Source organism: Rhinopithecus roxellana, chromosome 15 (assembly GCF_007565055.1).
Source record: "Rhinopithecus roxellana isolate Shanxi Qingling chromosome 15, ASM756505v1, whole genome shotgun sequence".
Classification (NCBI taxonomy): domain Eukaryota; kingdom Metazoa; phylum Chordata; class Mammalia; order Primates; family Cercopithecidae; genus Rhinopithecus; species Rhinopithecus roxellana.
The window spans coordinates 11200035-11223785 of record NC_044563.1 but is presented as its reverse complement, the minus strand read 5'-3'; the positions used below and the strand labels follow the sequence as shown (position 1 = coordinate 11223785).

General features: G+C 57.9%; 2 protein-coding genes across 5 annotated transcripts in view; one reads left to right on the top strand and one right to left on the bottom strand.

The window, feature by feature from the left end:
• Positions 1 to 9335, top strand: part of MACROD1 (mono-ADP ribosylhydrolase 1) — a 168679-nt gene extending 159344 nt beyond the window's left edge. For 2 of the 4 annotated variants that reach the window (XM_030917323.1, XM_010376857.2), the window contains 6 exons: positions 7552 to 7668; positions 8125 to 8246; positions 8328 to 8358; positions 8486 to 8559; positions 8857 to 8938; positions 9206 to 9335. In XM_030917323.1, the coding sequence (XP_030773183.1) occupies positions 7552 to 7668; positions 8125 to 8246; positions 8328 to 8358; positions 8486 to 8559; positions 8857 to 8938; positions 9206 to 9237 (458 nt within the window). In that variant the 3' untranslated portion in view covers positions 9238 to 9335. Of the gene's footprint in view, positions 1 to 7551; positions 7669 to 8124; positions 8247 to 8327; positions 8359 to 8485; positions 8560 to 8856; positions 8939 to 9020; positions 9056 to 9205 lie in introns of all 4 variants that reach the window. The other 2 variants (XM_010376866.2, XM_010376873.2) reach the window with 2 other exon arrangements.
• Positions 9336 to 9476: 141 nt separating this feature from the next.
• On the bottom strand, positions 9477 to 22218 carry OTUB1 (OTU deubiquitinase, ubiquitin aldehyde binding 1). The gene is made up of 7 exons (XM_010376836.2): positions 21522 to 22218; positions 19839 to 19900; positions 19485 to 19583; positions 11237 to 11355; positions 10962 to 11046; positions 10659 to 10853; positions 9477 to 10554 (listed from the first exon to the last, which is right to left on the bottom strand). Exons 1-7 carry the CDS (start codon positions 21577 to 21579, stop codon positions 10357 to 10359), a joined length of 816 nt encoding a protein of 271 aa, XP_010375138.1. The 5' UTR covers positions 21580 to 22218; the 3' UTR covers positions 9477 to 10356.
• Positions 22219 to 23751: the final 1533 nt, after the last annotated feature.

Sequence of the window (23751 nt, the reverse complement as noted above, 5' to 3'; positions counted from 1 at the left end):
AGGCAGCCCAAGGGGCTTGGCAGTCCCCGCACCTGTCCCTGTGCCGGTCTCATGGGTGTTGTGTGTGCAGGGTGGGCGTGCCAGGACCCTCTGGCATGGGGCTGTCTGGCAAAGGGCAGGGGTAGGGCTGTGCTTCAGCATAGAAGGGAAGGGCGTGCCAGAAAGAGGGAACAGAAGAGGGCCCAGAGGCCGAACCAGAACACATCCCTCCACTGCTGGAAACTTCCCCCTGAGCTGCAACCAATTCCCGATTGCTCGATTCCTGGCACCGCCCAGGAGGTCCTGTAGAGGCAGCGCCCCCTCCCAGCCTCACCTGCTGGCCTGTTCCCGCCACATGGCTCTGCCCTTCCTGAGTTCTCCGACCTGACTCTCATCCGGGACTCTCCTCCCCATCTCCTTCCAAAGCCAGTTCTTTCTCATTACTCAGGGCTCTGCTCAAATGCCACATCCTGGGAGGGGCCACCTCATCCTTTGAACAGCCTGCTCCTCCCTCCTCCCTCTAGTCCAGCTCAATTTTCCCCTTCTCCTTTTTCACCACTGCCACAACTTAGAGCTGCGTGTCCTGTCCCTAGAACTGCGGCCACAGGACTCCTGGCCCTTGCACAGGGCTGGCACGTGGCACGCCACCCCCCAGCCCTCGTCCACATTTTTTGAATGGTGCAGAATTTGGAGCCAGTAGGAGGGGCACGGGAGGTAGCGAATTCATCTGAGGGGGAGGCTGCAGGGAGCCCCAGAGAGTAGAGTCCTTGAAAGCTTTGTTGGAGTTGAGGATTTTTTTCCATGTATCCTTGGGAGCCATGGGAGGTTTTATGACAGGTGGCGCATGCCCTTCCCCAGGGAAAGGCCCCCAGGCCTTCCTGCCACCCCTGCCTGACCCCAGTTGATGATGATGGTGCCAACAGCAGCCAGGCATTCTCAGTACTCATGACATGGCCACCAGCGCCGTTTGAACCTCTCCCTGCAGAATCTCACACACCCTCACCCAGCCCTATGGGAGGCATCATTAGTGTCTCCATTTTGCAGATGAAGAAACTGAGGCACTAAATCCCTGGAGCTGAACCTCACTTCCCACCCCACCCCGCAGCTGGCCCCCTGTGTAAGAGGGATGCTGGGACTTGGGCCCCTGTCCCATGGCCACAGCTTTGACCAGGCAGGGCTATGGAGCTCCTGCTCTGCCCCCAGCAGGCACGATGCCACCAAGCCCCTGCATGCAGCTGCCACAGGGATTTTTAATAACGGGAGTGATTTTTGCATGATGAATGAGGCACTGCCGTTGTGTACATAATGAAGCCCTAATGTTTTCAAATCCCCATTTAAGGAGCTGATCTCACCCCGTAATGAATTTCAGATCACATCACAGAGCTGCTGTCCATCCATCTTCTCCCTGGGGCACCCACCCGCCTTGGTACCGAGAGGGTGGGGCCTGGTGAGGATGGGCTCTGCACCCCACTGGGCTGAGCCCAAGCCTAGCACAGAGCCGGGGCTGGCTAGGGTTTGTTGATTAAATGGGTGACCAGGAGGGTGTGGGCAGAGGCAAAGATGGTTCGGCAATGGGATATCACTCAGGTTCTTGGCCTGAGAGTTGAATAGAAGCCAGAGGTAGAGAATGAGGAGTGGGCTGGGAGAGAAGAGAGTGCAGGACCCTTGGGTGGGTCACTTATCCAGGCTTTGTGGCTAAACCTTCCCTCTGCAGTGTTTGAAGCCTGGGGCAGCAGGTCAGATGTCTGCCCTTGATGCAGTTGGTACCCTCTCAGAGACTCAGTTTCCCCATTTCCCGGGGAGCCTGGCCCCTTTCTGCCTTAGCATCTGGTATTTCTGTAGCCCTCCTCCAGAAAGGGAAACCAGCACGGGCTGCACCAAGACTCGGCTGCCAGTGCCCTCCAGGTTGTGCCTAGCTGTCCAGGCGGGAGTGTTCCCTGGACCCCAGACCCCTGGTCCTTCCTGGGCTGGAAGGGAAGCACACCCCTCCCCCAACCCCCAGTTCACATCTCTGCCTCCCCAAGGCCCTCTGTCCCCAGCCCCTCCTGCCTGCCTTCTCAGGGGCGTCTCTACCCTGGCAGTGCGGCCTGTCCCTGGGGTACAAGGCCCCCAAGAGCATGACGGGGCAAAGGAATCCCCTGCCTGTGAAGTCCGTGGCTGAGCCTCAGCCTCCCATCTGTAAAAAGGGGATCCCCCCACACAGCCCCTGAAAGCTCATTTCAGAGGCGTGAGGTTGAGCTAGAGAGGTATGAGACTCAGCACCTGAGAGGTAGGGCCAGACGCTGTAGTCACACGGCAGGCTGGAGACCCAGCCAGCCCAGGCCCCACTCACCCTCACAACCAGGCCCTGCTTCCTGCTCACCTCCCTACCCTTGGGGCCCACAAGAGTCTAGGAAGGTGGGGAGCAGGGGTGAGAGCTGCCTAGGCAAGGCCTTACACTTTGCTGTGTGGCTCTGGGAAAGTGGCTTTGCCTCTCAGAGCCCATCACTACTTCCGTAAGATGAGGGTTAATAATGTGGGTCTTGGTCAGGCGCAGTGGCTCACACCTATAATCCCAGCACTTTGGGAGGCCGAGGTGGGTGGATCATGAGGTCAGGAGTTCGAGACCATCCTGACCAACATGGCAAAACCCCATCTCTACTAAAAATACAAAAATTAGCCATGCATCATGGCACGCGCCTGTAATCCCAGCTACTCAGGAGGCTGAAGCAGGAGAATTGCTTGAACCCAGGAGGCAGAGGTTGCAGTGAGCCAAGATCATGCCATTGCATTCCAGCCTGGGCAATGAGCAAAAACCTATCTCGAAAAATAAATAAATAAATAAATAAAATACTGTAGATCTTAGTTTCTGCCCCTCCTCTCACTGTTGGGCCTTGGACAAGTTGCTTAACCCCCCTGGCCCTCAGTCTTCCATTCCCCTTGACACCTCCCAGCATATCTCAGTGCTCCCCACCACTCTTTTTTCTTTTTTTTGAGATGAGGTCTCACTATGTTGTCCAGGCTGGTCTCAAACTCCTGAGCTCAAGCGACCCTCCCACCTCAGCCTCCCAAAGTGCTGAGATTACAGGCATGAGCCCCCCCTCCCAGCCCCCACCACTCTCTTGAGGCCAGAGCTCTGGGACTCAGAGAGGTTAAGTGACTTGCCCCAAATCACCAGCAATCTCATGGCCAGGAATTCTGGGAAGAGAAATCCTAAAGAGGGCACACCATAGGCCAGCCCCATGGGATGGTAGGGGGAATGGGGGAGCATAGCGAGACCAGGGGCAGGTCCAGACCTGCGGGTTGGGGTGCCCTGCCCTCAGCAGGAGCACAGCTGCCCTCCTGGTCCCCCGGGCCATAGGCCTCCTCATGTTCCTGTAAATAATTAATTAGCCCCTGCCTGCTTGTTTGTTTAGCATGAGGAATGCTCTCCCACTGAGACGCATTTATTGCTGAATAAATTTAAATATCTAATCTTCCCTTCATGAATATTACAGCACCCTAAATAGCGGCCAACTCATCCTAAGCGCTTTGGTGGATGGCCCCACTGGAGCCCGCCTGCCTTCCGCCTCTGCTGGCTCTGAGGGCAGCCTGGCTCCAGCCCCGGCCTGCCCACTCCTGGTGCCCTCCACTGCCCCAGGAATGCCCAGGGCCACGGGCAATCACTCGGCCCAGCCCTCCTTCCTTCCTCAACATCCTTCCATGGGAGGCGCACAGAGGCCGGGCTGAATGCAGGCCACGGAGGCTGGCAGGCAGGGCTTTACCACAGCAAAGCAGGGAGATGCCTAAGATGGGGTGGAGGGCCAAGGGCTGCTCAGAGGCCAGGGCTTGGGGCAGAGAGAGGTTCCCCCGGGCTCAGGTGAGGGCAGATGGGGCCTCAGCGGCATTTGAGGAGTGGCCTGAGGAACGAGAGCTCACGAAGGAGATGGGAGAGCCCACTGGATGGAGGGAGCTGTCAGCGCTGGGGGCAGCCAAACCATCCAGAAAGACAGTGGCCTCAGAACACTGTGCAACAAGAGGCCACCAGGGCAGCCCCGCTGCTGGGAGAGGATGTACTGATGTGGGGAGACACTGCCTCCCCAAGAGCATGGACCGGGGGCCATTTGAACCAGTCAGCCAGAGTGGTTCAGGGCGAGGCCCTTTCATGGTCCCAGAGGAAGCAGAGCCACCGAGGTTGGGAGCCCAACCTTCTAGCTGTGTGGGCAAGTTTCCCTCTCTGTGCCTCGGTTTCTTCTTCTATAAACAGGAAAAATAAGACAGCGGCTATAAATCACCACGCAGGTGCTTACCCAACGAGAGGGCTGACAAAGGCCATGGGGGGTGAGTAATACCAGCTACTTACGAGGCTGAGGCAAGGCAACATAGCAAGAGCCTGTCTCAAAAAAAAAAAAAAAACCAGACCAGCATGTGTAATCCCGGCATTTTGGGAGGCCAAGATGGGTGGATCACTTGAGGTCAGGAGTTCGAGACCAGCCTGGGCAACATGGTGAAACCCCGTCTCTACGGAAAATACAAAAAATTAGCTGGGCATAGTGGTGCGCGCCTGTAATCCCAGCTACTCAGGAGCTGAGGCATAAGAATCACTTGAACCCAGGAGGCAGAGGTTGCAGTGAGCCAAGATTGTGCCACTGCACTTCAACCTGGATGACATAGTGAGACAGAGGGCTGATGTGAAGGAGCCAGATCAGGGGAGCTTAGACGCAGAGGAGGGAAGAGGGAAGGGCCTGCAGGGAGGAGGCAGAGGCGTGTTAGGGGCTGTCTTCTGGCCACAGGTGGAGGAATGCTTCATCTTTGACCTGGTGGAGAAACATCTCAGGGGGGCCCCGCCACCCAGGTGGGCTCTGTCTCCCCAGGAAAGACCCCAGGTTTTCTGCTGACTTGGGGTGAGGGTTGAGCTGGAGCCTGGAGGTTGGTTTCGGTGGCTGAGGGCCCTGGAGAGGAGACTGAGGGTTGGTCAGCTCCTGTGAACTAGGAATACCCCACCTCCCACCAGGTAGTCTCTGGGACCAGGGCTGCTGGTCTTTTCCAGCTGCCTTGGGGTGGGGTGGGAAGAGGGAAGAGGGAAGGAAGGGCATCTCCCCTGAATGGGACACCGGGAAGCTTGAGTCTCTGGGACCTAGCTTAGCCCCAGGTAAGAACCAGGACAGGGCCTGGAGGGCAGAGCTAAGGGGGCTCTGGGGGTGTGTGTGGGAGGGGTCCTTTGGGCCTATGGCTAAGGACAACAGGGTGCGGGGGTTCCCCTCTGCACTCACAGGGGAGAGAGCAAGAAGTCTGGTGTGTGGACAGGGAGGGACACGCAGGCAAGAGGGGCCCGGCTGCACTCTAGCTTGTTGGGGTGAGGGTGGGGCAGCAGTGGGCTGACAGTGACCTGTCCCTCATCTCTGCTTTAGGGGAGCCCCTCCCCTAAAGCCCCTGGGGCCCCTGCAGAGCCATCACCTGGCCCAGGCCCTGTTCTGGAACTGCTGGCAGTGAGGAGGGGGCATCCGGCCTGAGCCCTCTGCTGGCATTGATTCCAGCTCCCTCCATCTCCCTCGTGCCCCCAGGTCAGCCCCAAAGGCCTGGCGGCAGGCCCGTCCACTTCCGCAGGAAACATTAAATCCCTGAAACACTCAGCTCCACTTCCGCACGGCCCCCACAGCTGGCCGAGGTCGCCTGCAGGGGGGTTAGCCCCCAGAGACCGTGAGCACCCGGGTGCCAGGTGGCTGAGGCCTTCAGGGCAGGGTCCGGGAGGCTCCTAGGAGAGCCAGCTCAGACAGGTCCCTGGGCTCACCCCCACACACTGTGAACACCCTGTGTGCACCCACCTCCCATCACACTGATGTACACATACCCGAACATGCCCACAGTCATACTGTTGTTAATAACAGGATACACTCACATCACCTCCATTCTTGCCAAATACTGCCTTAAGCACATTACAAAGTTAGTTAACTCAATCCTTGCAACAGCCCAATGAGCTCTGAGGTGGGTACTGTTATCCCATTTTCCAGATGAAGCAACTGAGACTCAGAGAAGTTAAATGATATGTGAGGGGTCATACATCTGTGGCTGCAGAGCCGGGATTTGAACTCAGGCTGCCCAGCTCCACAGCCCAGCCACAGCACCCCATTCGGAACACTCACTGCCCAGCACTGGGAGCTCCAGCCTGGAGGCCTGCTCTGGGCCCTGCCTTCTTGCTGCATCTCAGCCTCCCACTGGGCTACAGTTGCCTTCCTCCCTGCAGAGGAGAGGAGCAGGTGGGAGGGATCCAGGCCTGAGCCATTCTCAGAGTTCCCCTAACCTCTCTGCCCACCCATCTCTGGGGCACTCTGGGAAATTGCCTGGTGCCAGCTCTGAGTAAAGTTGCAGAATGAGGTTTAATTGTGCCCCTAGGGCACAAGAGAAAACAGCAAAAGAAAGGGGCGTGAGCCAGCTGGCATCCCTGGAGCTGTGCTGAGACTGAGGTGATGAAGGAGAAGGGGGCCTTAGTTTGTCCATCTGTAAAATGGGGAATGATGGGCCTCTCTTGATGCCCGCCTGTGAGCACCAGGCAGCTGGTGCCTGAGGAGCTCCTGGTGGGGGCGATCAGAGCTGCCAAAGATGGGCCGTGTCCTCCCGGCCAGCGCGGCGTTTTCCTCTGTGGGAGGGTCGCTGTCCCGGTATTCCACATGAGACAGTGGACGCCAGAGAGGGGAAGGGGCAGGATCTTACAGCCGATGAGGGGTGAGCCCGGGCTGGACCCAGGCCTGCCTGAGGCCGCGCCTCTCCTGCGGGTGCCCTGGCGAGGTTGAGCTGCTGGAGCGGTTCCTCCACGTCTCCCGCTGCGCCCGGGTTGTTTATCTGAGCCCTGGTCCCCAGAGTCGCTCGCGAGGCCCTGGAGCCGCCCTCGGATAAACAAGCCCAGGCGGGGCCGCAATTAAGCCGGATGCGCTAACGAGGCGGCTCATTAACCAGCAGGGGTTTGTGCGCCAGGAGACCCGGGCCCGGGCGTCGGGCTCACCTGCCCGCGCGGCTGGAAGACCCAGGCTCCAGCACTAGATCTGATCACCTTGTAACAAGGTAGCCTCTGTTTCCTCATCCGCAAAATGGGTCCTAGGGTTTGCCGCCGCCCCGTGGTGGGGCGCCGCCTGGGGAGGTGGGCCTTGGGATCGCACCGACGCTGAGGCCCGGGCGGAGGCAGCGACTGGTCGCAGGCCCTGCGGTACGCCCGGGACAAGGCTAGGGAGGGGCGTCGGGGAGGAAGGTGAAGCTTCCCCGTCACCTCGGCTCGGGCGGCGGTTCCTGCCCCGGCGGCCCCAGCCTCCCGGAGCCGCCCTGCCTGGGCCCTGGCTGCGCGGTCTGGAAGGGACAGGGTGGGCCGGGTGCGCCCCCTGCCGGCCTCCTTGTGCCACTTCCCGCCAGGCCCAGGGCCGTCCTGCTGTGCGCCTCGGTTTCCCCAGATGTGAAACCCTTCGGGCGGGGGTGGAGGCAGCGGCCGGAGGCCACGGGGTTGGGGCGCGGCGCCGCGTGGGTCCTCGCACCAACGAGGGGCTTCTCGGGACTAGGGGTGCTCAGCCCGGGGCCGCAGCCGCCTTCTTTGTCAGGCCAGCTCAGTCCCGCCCGCCCTCCCCGCAGTGGACGGCTGCATTCACCGGGCCGCCGGTCCCCTGCTTACCGACGAGTGCCGGACCCTGCAGAGCTGTGAGACTGGCAAGGCCAAGATCACCGGCGGCTATCGGCTCCCGGCCAAGTGTGAGTCCCCGACGCGCCCCTAGCTGCGGGGCGCAGACAGGGCGCCTGTGTGTCACTGGGACATCAGGGGTGCGGCCCCCACAGGAGTGCTGGGGACCTCCTCAGGGGGCCCTTCTTAACCTTAAGGGCCAAGACCCGGCCCCCACCCCACACCCCCCAGGAAGCAGATGGGGGACACCGTGCGTGGAGGTTGGGGAGGAAGCTGGGGGGCAACGCCTTCGTGCCCACACTCGCGCTCGGGTCTCAGCCGTACCCATACAGATACGGGGAGGGGGCGCTGTGCGCGTGCGGATTCAGGCTCGAGGGGGACCACAGGGGTGGGGGCCTTCGCGGAGGAGGCTCAGCGCTTGGGGGGAAAGGTGTTTCCTGCCCCCTTCTGCCCAGGCCGGCAGGGGAAGGCGAGGGAGCTGAGGGTCGCGTAGACCCCCGCCGGTCTGACCCCGTCGCCCCCCGTAGACGTCATCCACACGGTGGGACCCATCGCCTACGGAGAGCCCAGCGCTAGCCAGGCTGCCGAGCTCCGCAGCTGCTACCTGAGCAGCCTGGACCTGCTGCTGGAGCACCGGCTCCGCTCGGCGGTAAGGGGCGGCCCGTGGGGGAGGGCGGGAGGCGGGGCGCAGTGACCATGTTCCAACCCCCTCTCACCCCTCCCCGCCCAGGCGTTCCCCTGCATCTCCACCGGCGTGTTTGGTGAGTCTGGAAGAAGTGCTAGGGCCAGGAGTGGGAGGGGCCGGGGCGGACGGGGAGTGGGCGGGGCCTGGTGCAGACAGGGGGCGGGGCCAGAGCCCGAGACTCACTCCCGCCATGCCCGCCTCAGGCTACCCCTGTGAGGCGGCGGCCGAGGTCGTGCTGGCAACGCTACGAGAGTGGCTGGAGCAGCACAAGGACAAGGTGAGTCCTGGGCCCGGGCGAGGGTGGGGTCCGCATCCCGGCCAGAGTGACCAGCCCCCGTCATCGCCCAGGGAGTCAGGGTGCAGAGCGCAGGGCCAGGCCCGCCCTCTTCTTCCCTGTTTCTCCTTCGCGAGGGCGCCTGGCGGTGGCGAGATGGGGGTGATGATGGCACACAGCCCTGAGCCTCTGTGAAGGGCGTGGGGCCAGGCAGGTGAAAGCCTGCACCGGGGCGGGCAGTCACAGGATCCTGGGTCCAGGCGTGGCGGCCCGGCCCCGGCTGAGCAGCCCCTGGCGCAGGTGGACCGGCTGATCATCTGCGTGTTCCTCGAGAAGGACGAGGATATCTACCGGAGCCGGCTCCCCCACTACTTCCCCGTGGGTACGTGCCCCGCGCCGCCCCACGGCCCGCCCCTGCCCCGGTCCACCCTGGGGGCGGGCTCTCACTGTCCTCTGCCTTCCAGCCTGAGGCTCCCGCAGCCCACCCTGACCGGGACTGGTAAGCTGGGCCTCGCCCCATGCGGCGGCCCCGGCCCTAGACTAACCCGCTCACTAACCCCCGCTCACCCCCAAGCAGGGCGGGAAACCACGGGGCAGCCTGGGAGGTCGGGGACGCCCACACACACCTCTGACTCTGCTCTGCCCTCAGACCCGCCTTCGGGACCCCGCTCCCAGCTCTGAGAGGTCGCCAAAGCCTGCAGCTTGGCCTGGGCCCGGCCAGCCCTTCTTTCCCTCCGCGCCCCGCCCCTGAGGAGCCTAATAAAGGTCACGCTGTGGCAGCTCCTACTGTCCGAGCTCTGACTGGGGGGAAGGAGGCGGTCCAGGTGCTGGATGGAGCCCCTGGCCAGATACTTTAGCTGAAAGGGGCTGGCAGGAGCTCTCGGTGAGCCAGGCGGGCGGAGGCACAGGCGGACGGCAGAGGCGGCAGCAGCAGTTCACATTTATTGAGGGCCTGCCCCCAAGGAGCTCACAGCCTGGGGGCTGAGACCCCGAATGTGCAGGGGGCGGGGAAGAAAAGAGGTGAAGGCAAAAAAGGCAGGCAATGCAGAGACACCATGGCCCAAGCAGAGGGGGTGCAAGGCAGGCACAGGCAGGGGGCCTGGGGGCAGATGGGGGGGTGGAGAACCGACAGCCCTGCCTAGACCTGAGGACTGTGGACCCCACACGTTTGAAGGCTGCCCTCCTCCACCAGGCTGGCACTGCCCGGGCACCCTGTGGGAGGCCCAGCTCCTCCACCTGCCCTGAGCCAGGTCCAGCCTCACAAAGGCCCCTCCACCCAGGACTCCCGACCATGCAGACCCCTGGTAGAGGGCAGGAAGCTGGGGTCTGGGACCCAGCCGGGACGTGGAGATGAGGCCTGTGAGGGAGCAGATGAAGTGTGGGTGGCCCTGGGACCCTGGGCAAGTCCCCAAGGAACTTCCAGGATCCCATATAAGCCCCTGAGCCAGCTAAGTGAAGGGGGGCCTTAGGGAAGGAAGCAGAACCCAAGGAAGCAGGAGGAGCCTCCAAGAGGCCTGGCCCCTCAAACCTGCTCCTGTTGGGGAAGCTCAGGCGTGGATGGGTGAAAAGCAGGGGGACCCACCTGGGGGGAGGGGGCAGCAGACAGAGCAGCCAGGCGGGCAGCAGAGCAGGGACACGCACACACGGCTCACCACCAGCACCCCCTTTAATAAAACATGGGGGGTCGTGTGACAGGAAGAAGGGGGTGAAATAGGACCATTTACAACCACAGAAAAACCTCTGTACATGTCTAGCGCCTGGCAGAGGGGGGCAGCAGGGCAGCAGCGGGCCGGAGCAGCCCTATTTGTAGAGGATATCGTAGTGTCCAGGCCGGTAGAGAAGGTAGACCTTGGGCTCGGAGCCCTCAGGGAAGATGTGCGGGTTGGTGGTGCCGCCCTCGCCGCGGTCCATGTACTCCACCTGGATGGACACACTGAGGGCCTGGGCCAGCGCGATGATGTGGATGTGGTCGCTCTCCTTGCACATGGGCTCCACCTCCTGTGGCACAGGTGCGGATCAGGCCCCGGTCTCCGCACCCCGCCCCAGGCCCTGTGGACCCACTGCACTCCCCAGGCCAAGAGAAAAGGGGAGGGGGATGGCACCTGCTGGCAGAACTCCTTGACAGTCCGCCCACCCTCGATGAAGTGCTCGAAGAACTTGCTCTCGCGCTGCAGGTAGCCCGAGGTGAGCAGCCGCAGGTAGACCACGAGGTAGTCAGAGGTGCTCTGGTCATTGAAGGAGGCCAGCAGGTCGGCGACAGAGGTCTGCTTCTCTACCTGCTCAATCAGGTCCATGAACTGCAGCCACGGAGGGAGAAAGGGCAAGATGAGGGGGAGGAGATGGGTGGTCCTCACCAGGGGAACCCCTCCACCCTGGCCCAGCCCAAGACAGGTGCCAGGGCTCACCGTGTTGTGGAAATCCTCAATTGTGAATTCAGTGAAGCCCTGGGACACCAGGTCCTCCTTGCTCTTGGCAGACACAGCCTTGAACCTGGGGGTGGGAGGGAAAGGCGGGCCCAGCATGGGCTCCTTGACCAGCCCAGACGCCAGGGCCCAGACAGCACCACCCCGCCTGGCAAGGCCAGAGTCCAGCCCATCGCCTGCCCTCAGGTGGAGCTGCACCTCCTACTCGCCCAGGGAGGAGGGAGACACCCACCTGCCTCAGTGCCCACCCTTCTCACCGCTGCAACTCCTTGCTGTCATCCAGCAGCGCCTCCAAGTGGGAGAATCCGAAAGCCCGATAGAAACAGTTGCCGTCAGGCCTGGTCTTGCGGATGTACGAGTACTTTTTGTGGAGGTCCTGCAGAGACAGCCCCACCCTGACAGGTTAACATCAGGCCAGAACTGGGGCTGGCCCAGGAAATGTCCCCCAGCAAAGGTCACACTACAAAAGATGGCAAATGAGCTCCCAGCAGCCACCTGCCACCCTGGGCCCCTGAAACAGGCTGCTGAATGTGGTAATGGGAGCAGCCCACTGCCCAGAGTCCTCCCAAAAAGCAGCAGGAAGCTGGGCACTTAAGGACAAACTAGCTGCATGGGTCACTAAAGTGCTGCGGGGCCTGTACAACAACGGGTGAGTGAATCTGTCCTTGACCAATGCGTCTTCTCCAGTCTTTCAGCCCAAGAGAACTTCAGCGCAAGCAAGTCAGGGCCAGGGTGGAGTGCTGGGCTCCACACCTCAGCCAGGCAGCTGGGGCCCTCTGCACAGCCCAGCTCAGCCCCACTCCCGCCACGCTGAGAAGAGTTCCCCCACCTCCAGGCCTTGCCCACAGCCCTCCTGGGGCTAGAAACAGCCTCCCTCCTCTACTTGTTTTTTTGAGACGGAGTTTTGATCCTGTTGCCCAGGCTGCAGTGCAGTGGCGCAACCTTAGCTCACTGCAACCTCCACCTCCCGGGTTCAAACGATTCTCCTGCCTCAGCCTTCCAAGTAGCAGGGATTACAGGTGCCCACCCACCATGCACACTTCACCTGGCAAGCACACTTCACTCCCCTGGCCTGGGGACCCTACCCATCTTGCTCCCACCCCCAGCTGATGACCTTGTCTTTTTTCCTCAGCCCCCACCAGCACATCTGCCCTTGGCCTCCTCCCACAATCCTCAGAGGATTTGTTCCAGCTGCCACCTAAGCTGCCTCTCCACTCCACACTAGCCCACCCCCACCCTCAGGTTCAAGCACATCATTCCAAGCTGGGTGCCATGGCTCACGCCTGTAATCCCAACACTTTGGGAGGCCAAGGTGGGAGGACTGCTTAAGCCCAGGAGTTCGAGACCAGCCTGGGCAACACAGTGAGACCCCCGTCTGTCTCTAAAAAAAAAAAAAAAAGGTGGCTAGGCATGGTGGCTCACACCTGTAATCCCAGCACTTTGGGAGACCAAGGTGGGTGGATCACCTGAGGTCGGGAGTTCGAGACCAGCCTGACCAACATGGCGAAACTCCATCTCTACTAAAAATACAAAATTAGCTGGGCATGGTGGTGCATGCCTGCAATCCCAGCTACTCGGGAGGCTGAAGCAGGAGAATCACTTGAAACCAGGAAGCAGAGGATGCAGTGAGCAGAGATTGTGCCATCGCACTCCAGCCTGGGCGACAGAGCAAAACTCCATCTTGAAAAAATAAGTTAGTTGCACATGGTGGTGCATCCTGTGGCCCCAGCTACTCGAGAGGCTGAGGTCGGAGGACTGTGTGGGCCCAGGAGGTCGAGGCTGCAGTGAGCTGTGATGGCACCACTGCACTCTAGCCTGGGTGACAGAGTGAGACCCTATCTCAAAAAAAAGAAGCATCAACCCAGTAAATTTCCCGATCATCAATTTTTCCCTCCCTACTGGTTTAGACCCAACAGCATATACACATTCGGCTACTTCTTTAAAAGGAAGGGAATCTTGGACTTTACGTTTCTATCTGGCTACCCTTCAATTTCTCTACTTTCTTTACAGGAAAACTCCTAATGAAGCTGTCCTTGCTGCCTCCACCTCTTTTCACCCTCGGGAGGCTTTTGCTTTAGCCAAGGTCAGCTGAACGCCCTCAATAAGAGGGGCAAACCCACCCCCCACCCGCACTGGCCCCTTAGCAGAACTGAGGCCACTGGCCATGGCCCTGCCTAGATGTCTCCTTTCCTGGGCTGGCGCCCCCACCCTGTCCTTGTCGTCCTCCTGCCTCCAAGGCCACTCCTCATCTCTCTAAGTTCTGAGGATCAGGGAAGCCACCAAACCATACAGCACCCTTCAAGACATGGTGTGTCACCTGCAAGAAAACAGTCACTGAGGCCGGGGTGGTGGCTCACGCCTATAATCCCAGCACTTTGGGAGGCCGAGGCAGGCAGGTATCAAGGTCAAGAGATCGAGACCATCCTGGCCAACATGGTGAAACCCCGTCTCTACTCAAAATACAAAAATTAGCTGGGCATGGTGGCACATGCCTGTAGTCCTAGCTACCTGGGAGGCTGAGGCAGGAGAATCACTTGCAAGTGTCGCCTGGCGACAGAGCGAAACTCCGTTCCAAAAAAGAAAAAAGGAAAACAGTCACTGCACACTTAGCCACTGTGCCTGCCATGTGACCACAGGCGTGAGGGCTGTCTCCGGTGTGCCTGCCCTGCCCTGCTCAGGCCTGGGACAGCTTCCACTTTTCCTTTTTTCTGGGCTGGAGTGCAGTGGCAAGACCACGGCTCACTGCAGCATCAACTTACCGAGCTCAAGCGATTCTCCCACCTCAGATTTCAGCGTAGCTGGAACTACAGGTGTGCACCGCCGCGCCCATTTAATTGTTGTATTTTTTGTAGAGACAGGATTTCGCCACATTGCCCAGGCTGGTCTCAAACTCCTGGGCTCAAGTAATCTGACTGCCACAGCCTCCCAAAGTGCTGCACCCGGCCAGCTTCCTCTTTTAAACTACACTCACTCCCATGGCTAGGTACAGTGGCTCACACCTGTAATCCCAGTTTTGGGAGGCCAAGGTGGGAGGATCAAGTTGAAGGCCAGCCTGGGCAACACAAGACCTCGTCTCTACAAAAACTTAAATTATACTTGCTCTCTTAACGACGTCAGTCTCAAGCAATTTTTTTTTTTTTTTTTTTTTTTTTTTTTGAGACAGTTTCGCTCTGCTGTCCAGGCTGGAGTGCAGTAGCGCGATCTCGGTTCACTGCAACCTCCGCCTCCTGGGTTCAAGCAATTCTCCTACCTCAGCCTCCAGAGTAGCTGGGATTACAGGCATGTGCCACTATACCTGGCTAATTTTTTTGTATTTTTAGTAGAGACGGCGTTTCACCATGTTGGCCAGGCTGGTTTTGAACTTCTGACCTCACTCCCTAGCCAAGGGCTTCTCAAGGATTTAAATAGCCCCAAGTGTGAATCTCAACTTGCAACTCCAACTGCGATCCTCATATTTACCAGCCTCAGCACACCTCCTCTGAACTGTCCAACAGGTATTTCCACTGAGTGCAGCTGAGATCAACCTCTGAACAACTGCTCCTCCCCAAGGCTGCCCCACCTCAGTCACCCACAGCACCCAAAGCCTTGTAGTCACTGCGGACTCCATCACCATATCCATCCCTTCAATGTCTGGTATCCAACTGCTTCTCACTCCTCACCACCACCACCCGCTGCCCGCCTCCAGCAGATTTTACTGCACAAGCCTCCTGGCAGTGTCCCTGCCTCCACCTCACCCTCTGGAGTCTATTCTCACCCCAGCATGAGAATGGCCAGGGTCGGCTTAGCGTGATGGCTCAGGCCTGTAATCCCAGCACTTTGGGAGGTCAAAGTGGGTGGATCATTTGAGATCAGGAGTTCAAGACCAGCCTAGCCAATATGGTGAAACCCCGCCTCTACTAAAAATACAAAAATTAGCCGGGCATGGTGGTGGGCATCTGTAATCCCAACTACTCAGGAGGCTGAGGCAGGAGAATCGCTTGAACCCGGGAGGTGGAGATTGCATTGAGCCGAGATGGTGCCAGTGCACTCCAGCCTGGGTGACAGGGCAACACTCTGTCTCAAAAAAAAAAAGTGACCAGAGTCACCTGCTAGATGCACCCCATCTTCCTCAGAGTCCTTTCTCTTGCCACAACACCCCCCGCCACGGCCCTGCTCAGTTCCCCAGCCCCAACCCCTCATTCTGCACCAGCCACACTGGCCTCCATGCTGGCCTCAAACCATCCAGGTGCCCTCTTGCCTCAGGCCTAGGCAGGCACTGCTCTCGGACACCTGGGACTTGCTCCCCGGCCTTTTTCTGTTCATTACTCAAATACCACCTCATCAGCAAGGCCTTCACCAAGCCCTGTTTAAAATGGCAAATGCTCCCACTCCCAATCCCCCCCCCCCTTTTTTTTTTTTGAGGAGTTTTGCTCTGTTCACTTTAGACTGGAGTGCAGTGGTAAAATCTCAGCTCATTGCAACCTCTACCTCCCAGGTTCAAGGGATTCTCCTGCCTCAGCCTAAGCAGCTGGGATTACAGGAATGCACCACCACACCTGGCTAATTTCGTAATTTTAGTAGAGACGAGGTTTCACCATGTTGGTCAGGCTGGTCTTGAACTCCTGACCTCAGGGGATCCACCTGCCTCAGCCTCCCAGAGTGCTGGGATTACAGGCATGAGCCATGGTGCCCAGCCCCAATCCCCATTTCCTTTTTATTTTTCTCCACAGCACTCACCGCCTTCTGATACCCCACATGTCCCAGAGCCCTCTTTGGCTTATCATGTCTTTCCACCCTGAACTGTAAGCTTTGTGAGGGCAGGACTTTTTCGGTTTAGTCATCACTCTATCTTCAGTACCTAAAACAGCACGTGGACCACAGTCCGTGCTCAATAAATGTTAAATGAGTAGCACACCAGGACCACAAAGAGCCCAAATCATTGCTGCTACTGTAACAGCCACCATGGCCATTCTGAGCCCACACTCTGTGCCAGGCACTTGGCACAGGGCGAATAAACATCATCCTAATTGATCCTCACAAGAGCCATTTATAGAGAGGGGAGCTCTCTGTAACCAGGCCTGCTTGGGCTCTGCTGCCACAGCTGTCTCTGCCCAGGGAGAAAAGGTGGGCTCAGGCACAGCACAGAATGCAGGTGCTGGGGGACAGAGAGAGGCCTCTTAGACAGCATGCTCTGGACATCCAAATGTTTGATGACTCCGTGGGAAGAACCTGGGGCCCAGCCTGTCCACTTTACCAGGGTGGTCTAGTACAACCGGCCGGCCTTGGCATGGGTGTCCCGCTGGAGGACAGTGACATAAGAGGAATGAATGAATGAAGCTCACCCCCTGTATGGGGAGAGGAGGGGATTTGCAACCCGCTGCTTACAACCCGTGGTAACATCTCCTTCAACCCTCACACTTGCCCGGTGAGGAAGACAATGTCCCCGCCCAGAGAGAAGAGAAGGGGATCCAAGAGCTTCAGGGTGTTGCCCGAGATCACACAGCTCAAAGTGGTGAGGTCAGGACTGGAACCCAGGCCCATCGGGCTCCAAAGCCAGTGCCTTCATCTCTCCACAGGCACCCTGAGGAAATCCAGCTCCCTAAGGAGGGGGTCTCAGTAGATCACAGGGCACAGAACTCACACAGCTGGATCTGGCCTGCAAGTGTGTTTGGCCCACACATTTAAAATTTGAATTAGCTGCCAACTATTAGATGTCAGGAGCTGTGGTTACCTCTGGCTTCTCTAGGAAAAACAGATCTGGAGACAATGGCGTTACAGGTATGGACACTCCCATTTCCCCCAGGGGTCTCTGCTCTCTATTATTGTCTGGCTGATACTGAGCTGTGCTGCCCTCCTTGTTCACCACCTGACTTCCTGGCCACCTTCAATCACCTGGGTTACCTACCTGGCCATGGAGGCCTCCCCTACAGATAGAGGATTCTAAGCATCTGTGATCTTTCAGGGGAAGAGAAACACTTACTAAACATCTACACTGAGCCTACCAGATACTATTTCCACACACCCAATTGTCACATTTTTTTTTTTTTTTTTTTTAAAGAGACAAGTCTCACTGTCACCCAGGCTGGAGTGCAGTGGTACAATCGTGGCTCAACTTCTTGGGCTCAAGTGATCCTCCAACCTCAGCCTCTTGAGCACTACAGGCATGTGCTACCATGCCCAGTAATTTTTTGATTTAGAGAGACAAGGTCTCACTGCGTTGCCTGGGCTGGTCTTGAACTCCTGGGTTCAAGTGATCCTCTGGCCTCAGCCTAGCAAAGTGCTAGGATTCCAGGCTCAAGCCACCATGCCTGGCCCCATTTCACATGTCAACCTCCCAGCTCACAGACCTGGAAAGTGGGTGGTGAAGTTTGCCTCCGTTTGAATGATGCAGCAGGGCCCTTCCAGGAAATCTGTGGCCCCTTGACCCCACTGCTGCCTGCCTCTCCACAAAGATCCAGGAGGCAGGCTATGGGAAACAGCCTTCCCGCAACCATTCTGCCCCACTGAGCACCAGCCTGTTCAGCCCCCGTATAGGCACCGAGATCATCAGCTCCTGCCCAGCCTGCACCTCCCTCAATCTCACAATCATCCTACGGGAAGATGCTTTTTTTCTTTTTTCTTGAGATGGAGTCTTACTCTGTCGCTCAGGCTGAAGTACAGTACGGGATCTCTGCTCACTGCAACCACCACCTCCCAGGTGCAAGCAATTCTCCTGCCTCAGTCTTCCCAATAGCTGGAACTATAGGCGCTCACCACCACTCCCAGTTAATTTTTGTATTTTTAGTACAGATGGGGTTTCGCCATGTTGACCAGGATGGTCTCGAACTCCTGACCTCAGGTGATCTGCCCACCTCAACCTCCCAAAGTGCTGGGATTACAGGCATGAGCCACCGTGCCCGGCCAAAAGATGCTTTTATTGTCCCTGTTTTATAGATGAGAACACCCATTTTAGAGACACTAAAGGACTTGCCAAGGATACAGCTGTTGAGTAGCAGAGTCTAGATTTGAATCAATGTCTTTTTTTTGTTGTTGTTTTCTTTGAGACAGTCTTCTTCTGTTGCCCAGGCTGGAGTGCAGTGCTGCAATCTTGGCTCACTGCAAACTCCGCCTCCCAGGTTCAAGCAATTCTCTGCCTCAGCCCTGTGAGTAGCTCGGATTACAGGCGCCCACCGCCACGCCCGGCTAATTTTTGTATTTTTAGTAGAGATGGGGTTTCACCATGTCGGCCAGGCTGGTCTCAAACTCCTGACATCAGGGGATCCGCCCACCTCGGCCTCCCAAAGCGCTGGGATTACAGGTGTGAGCCACCGTGCCCGGCCCCCCCCTTTTTTTTTTTTTCCTGAGATGAAGTTTTGCTCTTGTCACCCAGGTTGGAGTGCAATGGTGCAATCTTGGCTCCCTATAACCTCCGCCTCCAAGGTTCAAGCAATTCTCCTGCCTCAGCCCGGGTGTAGCTGGGATTACAGGCGCCTGCCACCATGCCCAGCTAATTTTTGTATTTCTAGTAGAGATGGGGTTTCACCATGTCGGCCAGGCTGGTCTCCAACCCTGACCTCAGGGGATCCGCCCACCTCGGCCTCCCAAAGCGCTGAGATTACAGGTGTGAGCCACCGTGCCCGGTCCCCCCCTTTTTTTTTTTTTCCTGAGATGAAGTTTTGCTCTCATTGCCCAGGCTGGAGTGCAATGGTGCGATCTTGGCTCCCTATAACCTCCACCTACTGGGTTCAAGCATTGAATCAATGTGTTTTTGAGGCCCCAGCCTGCGCACTTCAAGAACCAGCAAGGCCGGGCGCGGTGGCTCACACCTGTAATCCCACCACTTTGGGAGGCCGAAGTAGGCGGATCACAAGGTCAGGAGATCAAGACCATCCTGGTTAACAAGGTGAAACCCCATCTCTACTAAAAAATACAAAAAATTAGCTGGGTGGCCGGGCGCGGTGGCTCAAGCCTGTAATCCCAGCACTTTGGGAGGCCGAGACGGGCGGATCACGAGGTCAGGAGATCGAGACCATCCTGGCTAACACGGTGAAACCCCGTCTCTACTAAAAAATACAAAAAACTAGCCGGGCGACGTGGCGGCTCCTGTAGTCCCAGCTATCCGGGAGGCTGAGACAGGAGAATGGCGTGAACCCGGGAGGCGGAGCTTGCAGTGAGCTGAGATCCGGCCATAGCACTCCAGCCTGGGCAACAGAGCGAGACTCCGTCTCAAAAAAAAAAAAAAAAAAAAAATTAGCTGGGTGTGGTGGCGGGCGCCTGTAGTCCCAGCTACTCGGGAGGCTGAGGCAGGAGAATGGCATGAACCCTGGAGACAGAGCTTGCAGTGAGCCAAGATCGCGCCACTACACTCCAGCCTGGGCGACAGAGCAAGACCCCCATCTCAAAAAAAAAAGAAAGAACCAGTAACGAGAGGTGTCCTCCAACACCCCATTCCCTCAGGTGACAGACCCAGCAGGAAGCACGTCTGAAGCAGGCACCCTCCTGCCCCATCCCCAGGGTGCTTCCCACCCACTCTGGCCAGGCTCCCACCTTGATCTTCTGTTGATAGATGTTGTCATCTTCAGCATACTCCTTGTATAGGACCGAGAGCTCCAGCCGCTCTGACACCAGAGGGTTCTGCACAGCAATCTGGAGGAGGCAGGGATCTGTCATGTCCCAGCAGGGAGACGGAGTGACCCATGCCTAACAGCCAGAATAACTACAAAAGGGCTGGGCTGGTCACCCAGTGACATAGCAACCCCCAGAAAAGCACCAGTACCTAGCATAGCCTAGGAAGGAGGGAGCTTCCAAAGTAGAGACAGACAACAGGCCTCAAGCCCAGCCTATGCATTTCCACAATGGGGCTGCTGGCCACTGACTCCCTTGCCCACTGCAGCCCCTCACCTCTTGCTGAATTCGGTCCTGCTGAGCCATGATGGCTTCATCATAGGCCAGACAGTTAACACCTGGGAAAAGGAAAAAAGCCAAGGATTACAGGGGGTCCTGGCCGTCTCCACTGCAGGCAGTTGGGCCAGGGACAACAGCAGCCCAGGGGCAGGAGGACAGGCTTAGAATCTGGAAACAGGTGGGTTACATTCTGCTCCACTTCCACTGTGTCATCTTGGCAAAGTCCCTTCCCCTTCTGGGTTTTCATTTCCTCATCTTTAAAATGAAGGGGCACAGGTGCACCGTGGTACCCCTAAGGTGCACTCTTCCAGCTCTGACACCCTCTTCCTCCCGTTAACATCACTTCCCAGCAGCCTGGGCATGTTCTGGGGCCAGGCGTGGTCTCTTGCAGAAAGTAGGACGAGGAGGCAGAGTCCTGGGCTGGAGGAGAGCTTCCTGTGAGCCTGCACTTTACTCCATCACCGCCTTCATCCTCTTGTGGTGCTGGATATTGTTAATGGTGCCCATTTTACAATTAACAAAATAAATGCAGAGAGGTGAAGCAATCTGCCCAAGGTCACAACTAGCAAAGACCTGTGGTCAAACCCAGGTTTGTCTAATTCCAGGCTGACCTCTTCAGCACAATACCTATCCTTGGCTACCACATGGCTGAGACCTTTCCTCAACTGTAAAATGGGGCGAGTACCCCCACCTTTCTTAGAGGCATACCAGCACGTGCTCTAGGATTATTAGTCAGCTGGGCAGCTCCACCCTGTCAACCCCACGGTGAGCAGCTATCAGTGAGTAGCCACGACACCTGAATTTGAGTCCTGGCTCTCTCTCAATGTCATCGTGAACAAGTCCCTTCCAGGACCCAGTTTTCCCACTTCTCGTTCCCACAAGTGTTCGGTGAGAATGAGGTGTGTGTGCTGAATGACTTTTAAGGTCAACCCTTTTGGGGCTCGCCATCCCAAATTCTTGGCTGGGCGTCGACCTACCCTTTTCGCACTGCTTTGCAAAAGAGCTGTCCCTGCCACCCAATGACCTAAGCGGTCCCCAGGGCCCAACTCACAGGCGGGAAAAGACAGTGGGACCACTTTTTAAAGGCCCATCTCCTCAGGAGACTAACAATGCCTAGGCAGGTGGAAAGGGGCTGCAAGGCCAGAAGAGGCGGCTCTACCAGAAAAAGTCGCAGGCCTCAGGGACAGATCCCGCGGCCCCTCACATCCCAGGGCCGCCTGCGACATCCCGAACGGCCCGCCCGGACCTTTGTGCTCCGTAGCCCAGCGAAACTTGAGGCCGTCAAGGCGTGGGTCGCCGCTGGAGCAGGCCGGGGGGCTCGGCCCTGGCCTAGGCCTCAGCCTGATTGCGAGGACCGGGGCGGGAGGGCTCGGGGCCCCTGGAGCCAGGAGTCCAGGGGCCGGGCAGAGGGCGGGGCGGCCCAGGCCCCGCCCCGGGCGCGCACGATGGAGAAGGGCCGCCGGCCTTGGCCCGCCTCGCCCGTCCTCCCTCCCGGCCGGGGGTCGCTGCGGTGGCTCCTTCCATTGTGAGGGGGAGGGGAGGCAGCGGAGGTGGAGGAAGGGACCCCCCGCGCACCTCGACCGCAGGGCCCGCAGCCCTGCCTCCCCTCCCTCCTCGGGAGCAGCTGGCCCGGCATCGCCCCCACTAGCCTGGGCCGGACATCCCTCCTTGGATCTGTACCTTCGGAGTCGCTGCCCAGCGGCTCCTGCTTCTGCTGCTGAGGTTCCTCCGCCGCCATCTTTAAACAGCGCCGCACTGCCGACCGCTTCCGGGTTGCCAATTGCCCTCCTCCCGGAAGTGAGCCCCTCCTCGTGGCCCCGCCTTGGCAACGGCCCTAGCAACGGGATCCCCTTAGGCGTTGTCAAGGAATCGGCTTCCACTCCAGTGGCAGGTGCTGGCACGCCAGGCCCACCGACCTGAGACCTGTAGGAGAGGCCGGCCGCCCCGGGTCCGCATCTCCACCCCACACAGTGGTTTGGCTTCATCTTCCCAGCCTCCCAAAGTTCCCAGTGGTGATTGCAGAGCCTCCTGGAGCCAATTCCGTTTTCTTTTCCCTGGAGTTTGAACCGCGGATCGTGTTATTGAGAGAAGTAGGAAGGTGAAATTAAAATCACCAATGGCAGCATTCCTGCTACGGGCTTCGGCACGCACAGCATGCGACCATTGCTGCAGTGCGGAGCGGCATCTGGCCCAGGAGACAGGAAGTCGGCCAACGCCGGGGCGCCCGCGGAGCCCCACATCGTGGCCCCACGGAGCCTGGGTTCTCTGCCGGCTTTGGTGAGCTGCTTCCGCCAGGGAGACGGCGTCCCTTGGTGTCAAGTCCAAAGCCTCAGGACCTAACTTTGGGCTCTGTGTCCTGGTTGTGACAAAGCAGGGCCTTTAAAAAAAAGAAAGAAAGAAGGAAGAAAAGAAAGGGTCTCACTATGTTGCAGAGGGTAAGCTCGAACTCCTGGGCACAAGCGATCTTCGGGCCCTGCCTGAAGAGTAGCTGAGATTCCAGCCACGAGCCACCACTGAAGCAGGGTCTTTATAAAAGCAAAGACTTCACAAAAAAGGAAAATAATGGTTGCCAAGAGTCAAGTAGAGGTGCTGGAGGGAAGTGGATGTAGCTATGAAAGGGAAAGTCTGGATTCTTGCGAAGGTGGAAATGCGCAATACCCTGACTGTGTCAGTATTCTGGTGTAGGCTTTACTACATTTTTGCAAGATGTTAGTGGGGGCAGGGGAGACTGAGTAAAGGATACATGGAATCTTTATAATTTATTTAAGTTCCCTGTGAATTATCTAAAAATTACGTTTAATTTTTGTTTGGGTTTTTTTTTTTTTTTTTTTTTTTTTTGAGACGGAGTCTCGCTCTGTCACCCAAGCTGGAGTGCACTGGCCAGATCTCAGCTCACTGCAAGCTCCGCCTCCCGGGTTCACGCCATTCTCCTGCCTCAGCCTCCCGAGTAGCTGGGACTACAGGCGCCCGCCACCTCGCCCGGCTAGTTTTTTGTATTTTTTAGTAGAGACGGGGTTTCACCGTGTTAGCCAGGACGGTCTCGATCTCCTGACCTTGTGATCCGCCCGCCTCGGCCTCCCAAAGTGCTGGGATTACAGGCTTGAGCCACCGCGCCCGGCCGTTTGGTTTTTTTTTTTAAGACAGTCTCGCTGTCGCCCAGGCTTTAGTGCAGTGGCGCGATCTCAGCTCACTGCAACCTCCACCTCCCCAGTTCAAGCAATTCTCCTGCCTCAGCCTCCCGAGTAGCTGGGACCCACGCCCGGCTAATTTTTTGTATTTTTAGTAGAGACGGGGTTTCACCATGTTGGCCAGGATGGTCTCAATCTCCTGACCTCGCAATCCGCCCACCTTGGTCTCCCAAAGTTCTGGGATTACAGGCGTGAGCCACCGCGCCCAGCCACGTTTAATTTTTCAAATGGCAAAGATGGCTGGGTCTGGTGGGTTATGCCTGTAATCCCAGCGTTTTGGGAGGCCAAGGTGGGAGAATTGCTTGAGCCCAGGAGTTGGAGACCAGCCTGGGCAACACAGGGAGACCCACCCCTGCATCTCTACAAAAAATATTTTTAAAAAAAGAAAAAAAAAATGGCCGGGTCTTTTTATCACCAGCATCCTTTAGCACTTAAGGAGGCTGCCTCAGTCCATCCCAAACAGCCTCATCGGGTCCTGCAAGGACAGGAGTGGAGTATGACCAAACGGTTTCATTAGTTGGCGCCAGTTCTGGAGCAGATGCAGCTGGTACCTGGGTTCACCAAACTCAGCCCACCCTGACCTTCTCACAGCAAGGTTTCTCACACAAGCAAGATGTAAAATGCCACATCTTACACATTATGCAGCAACATTACACATTACTATTTATTGGGTCATTAGACCTTTGGGGTTGCTTCCAAACTCAAGAAAACAAAAGGTCCCT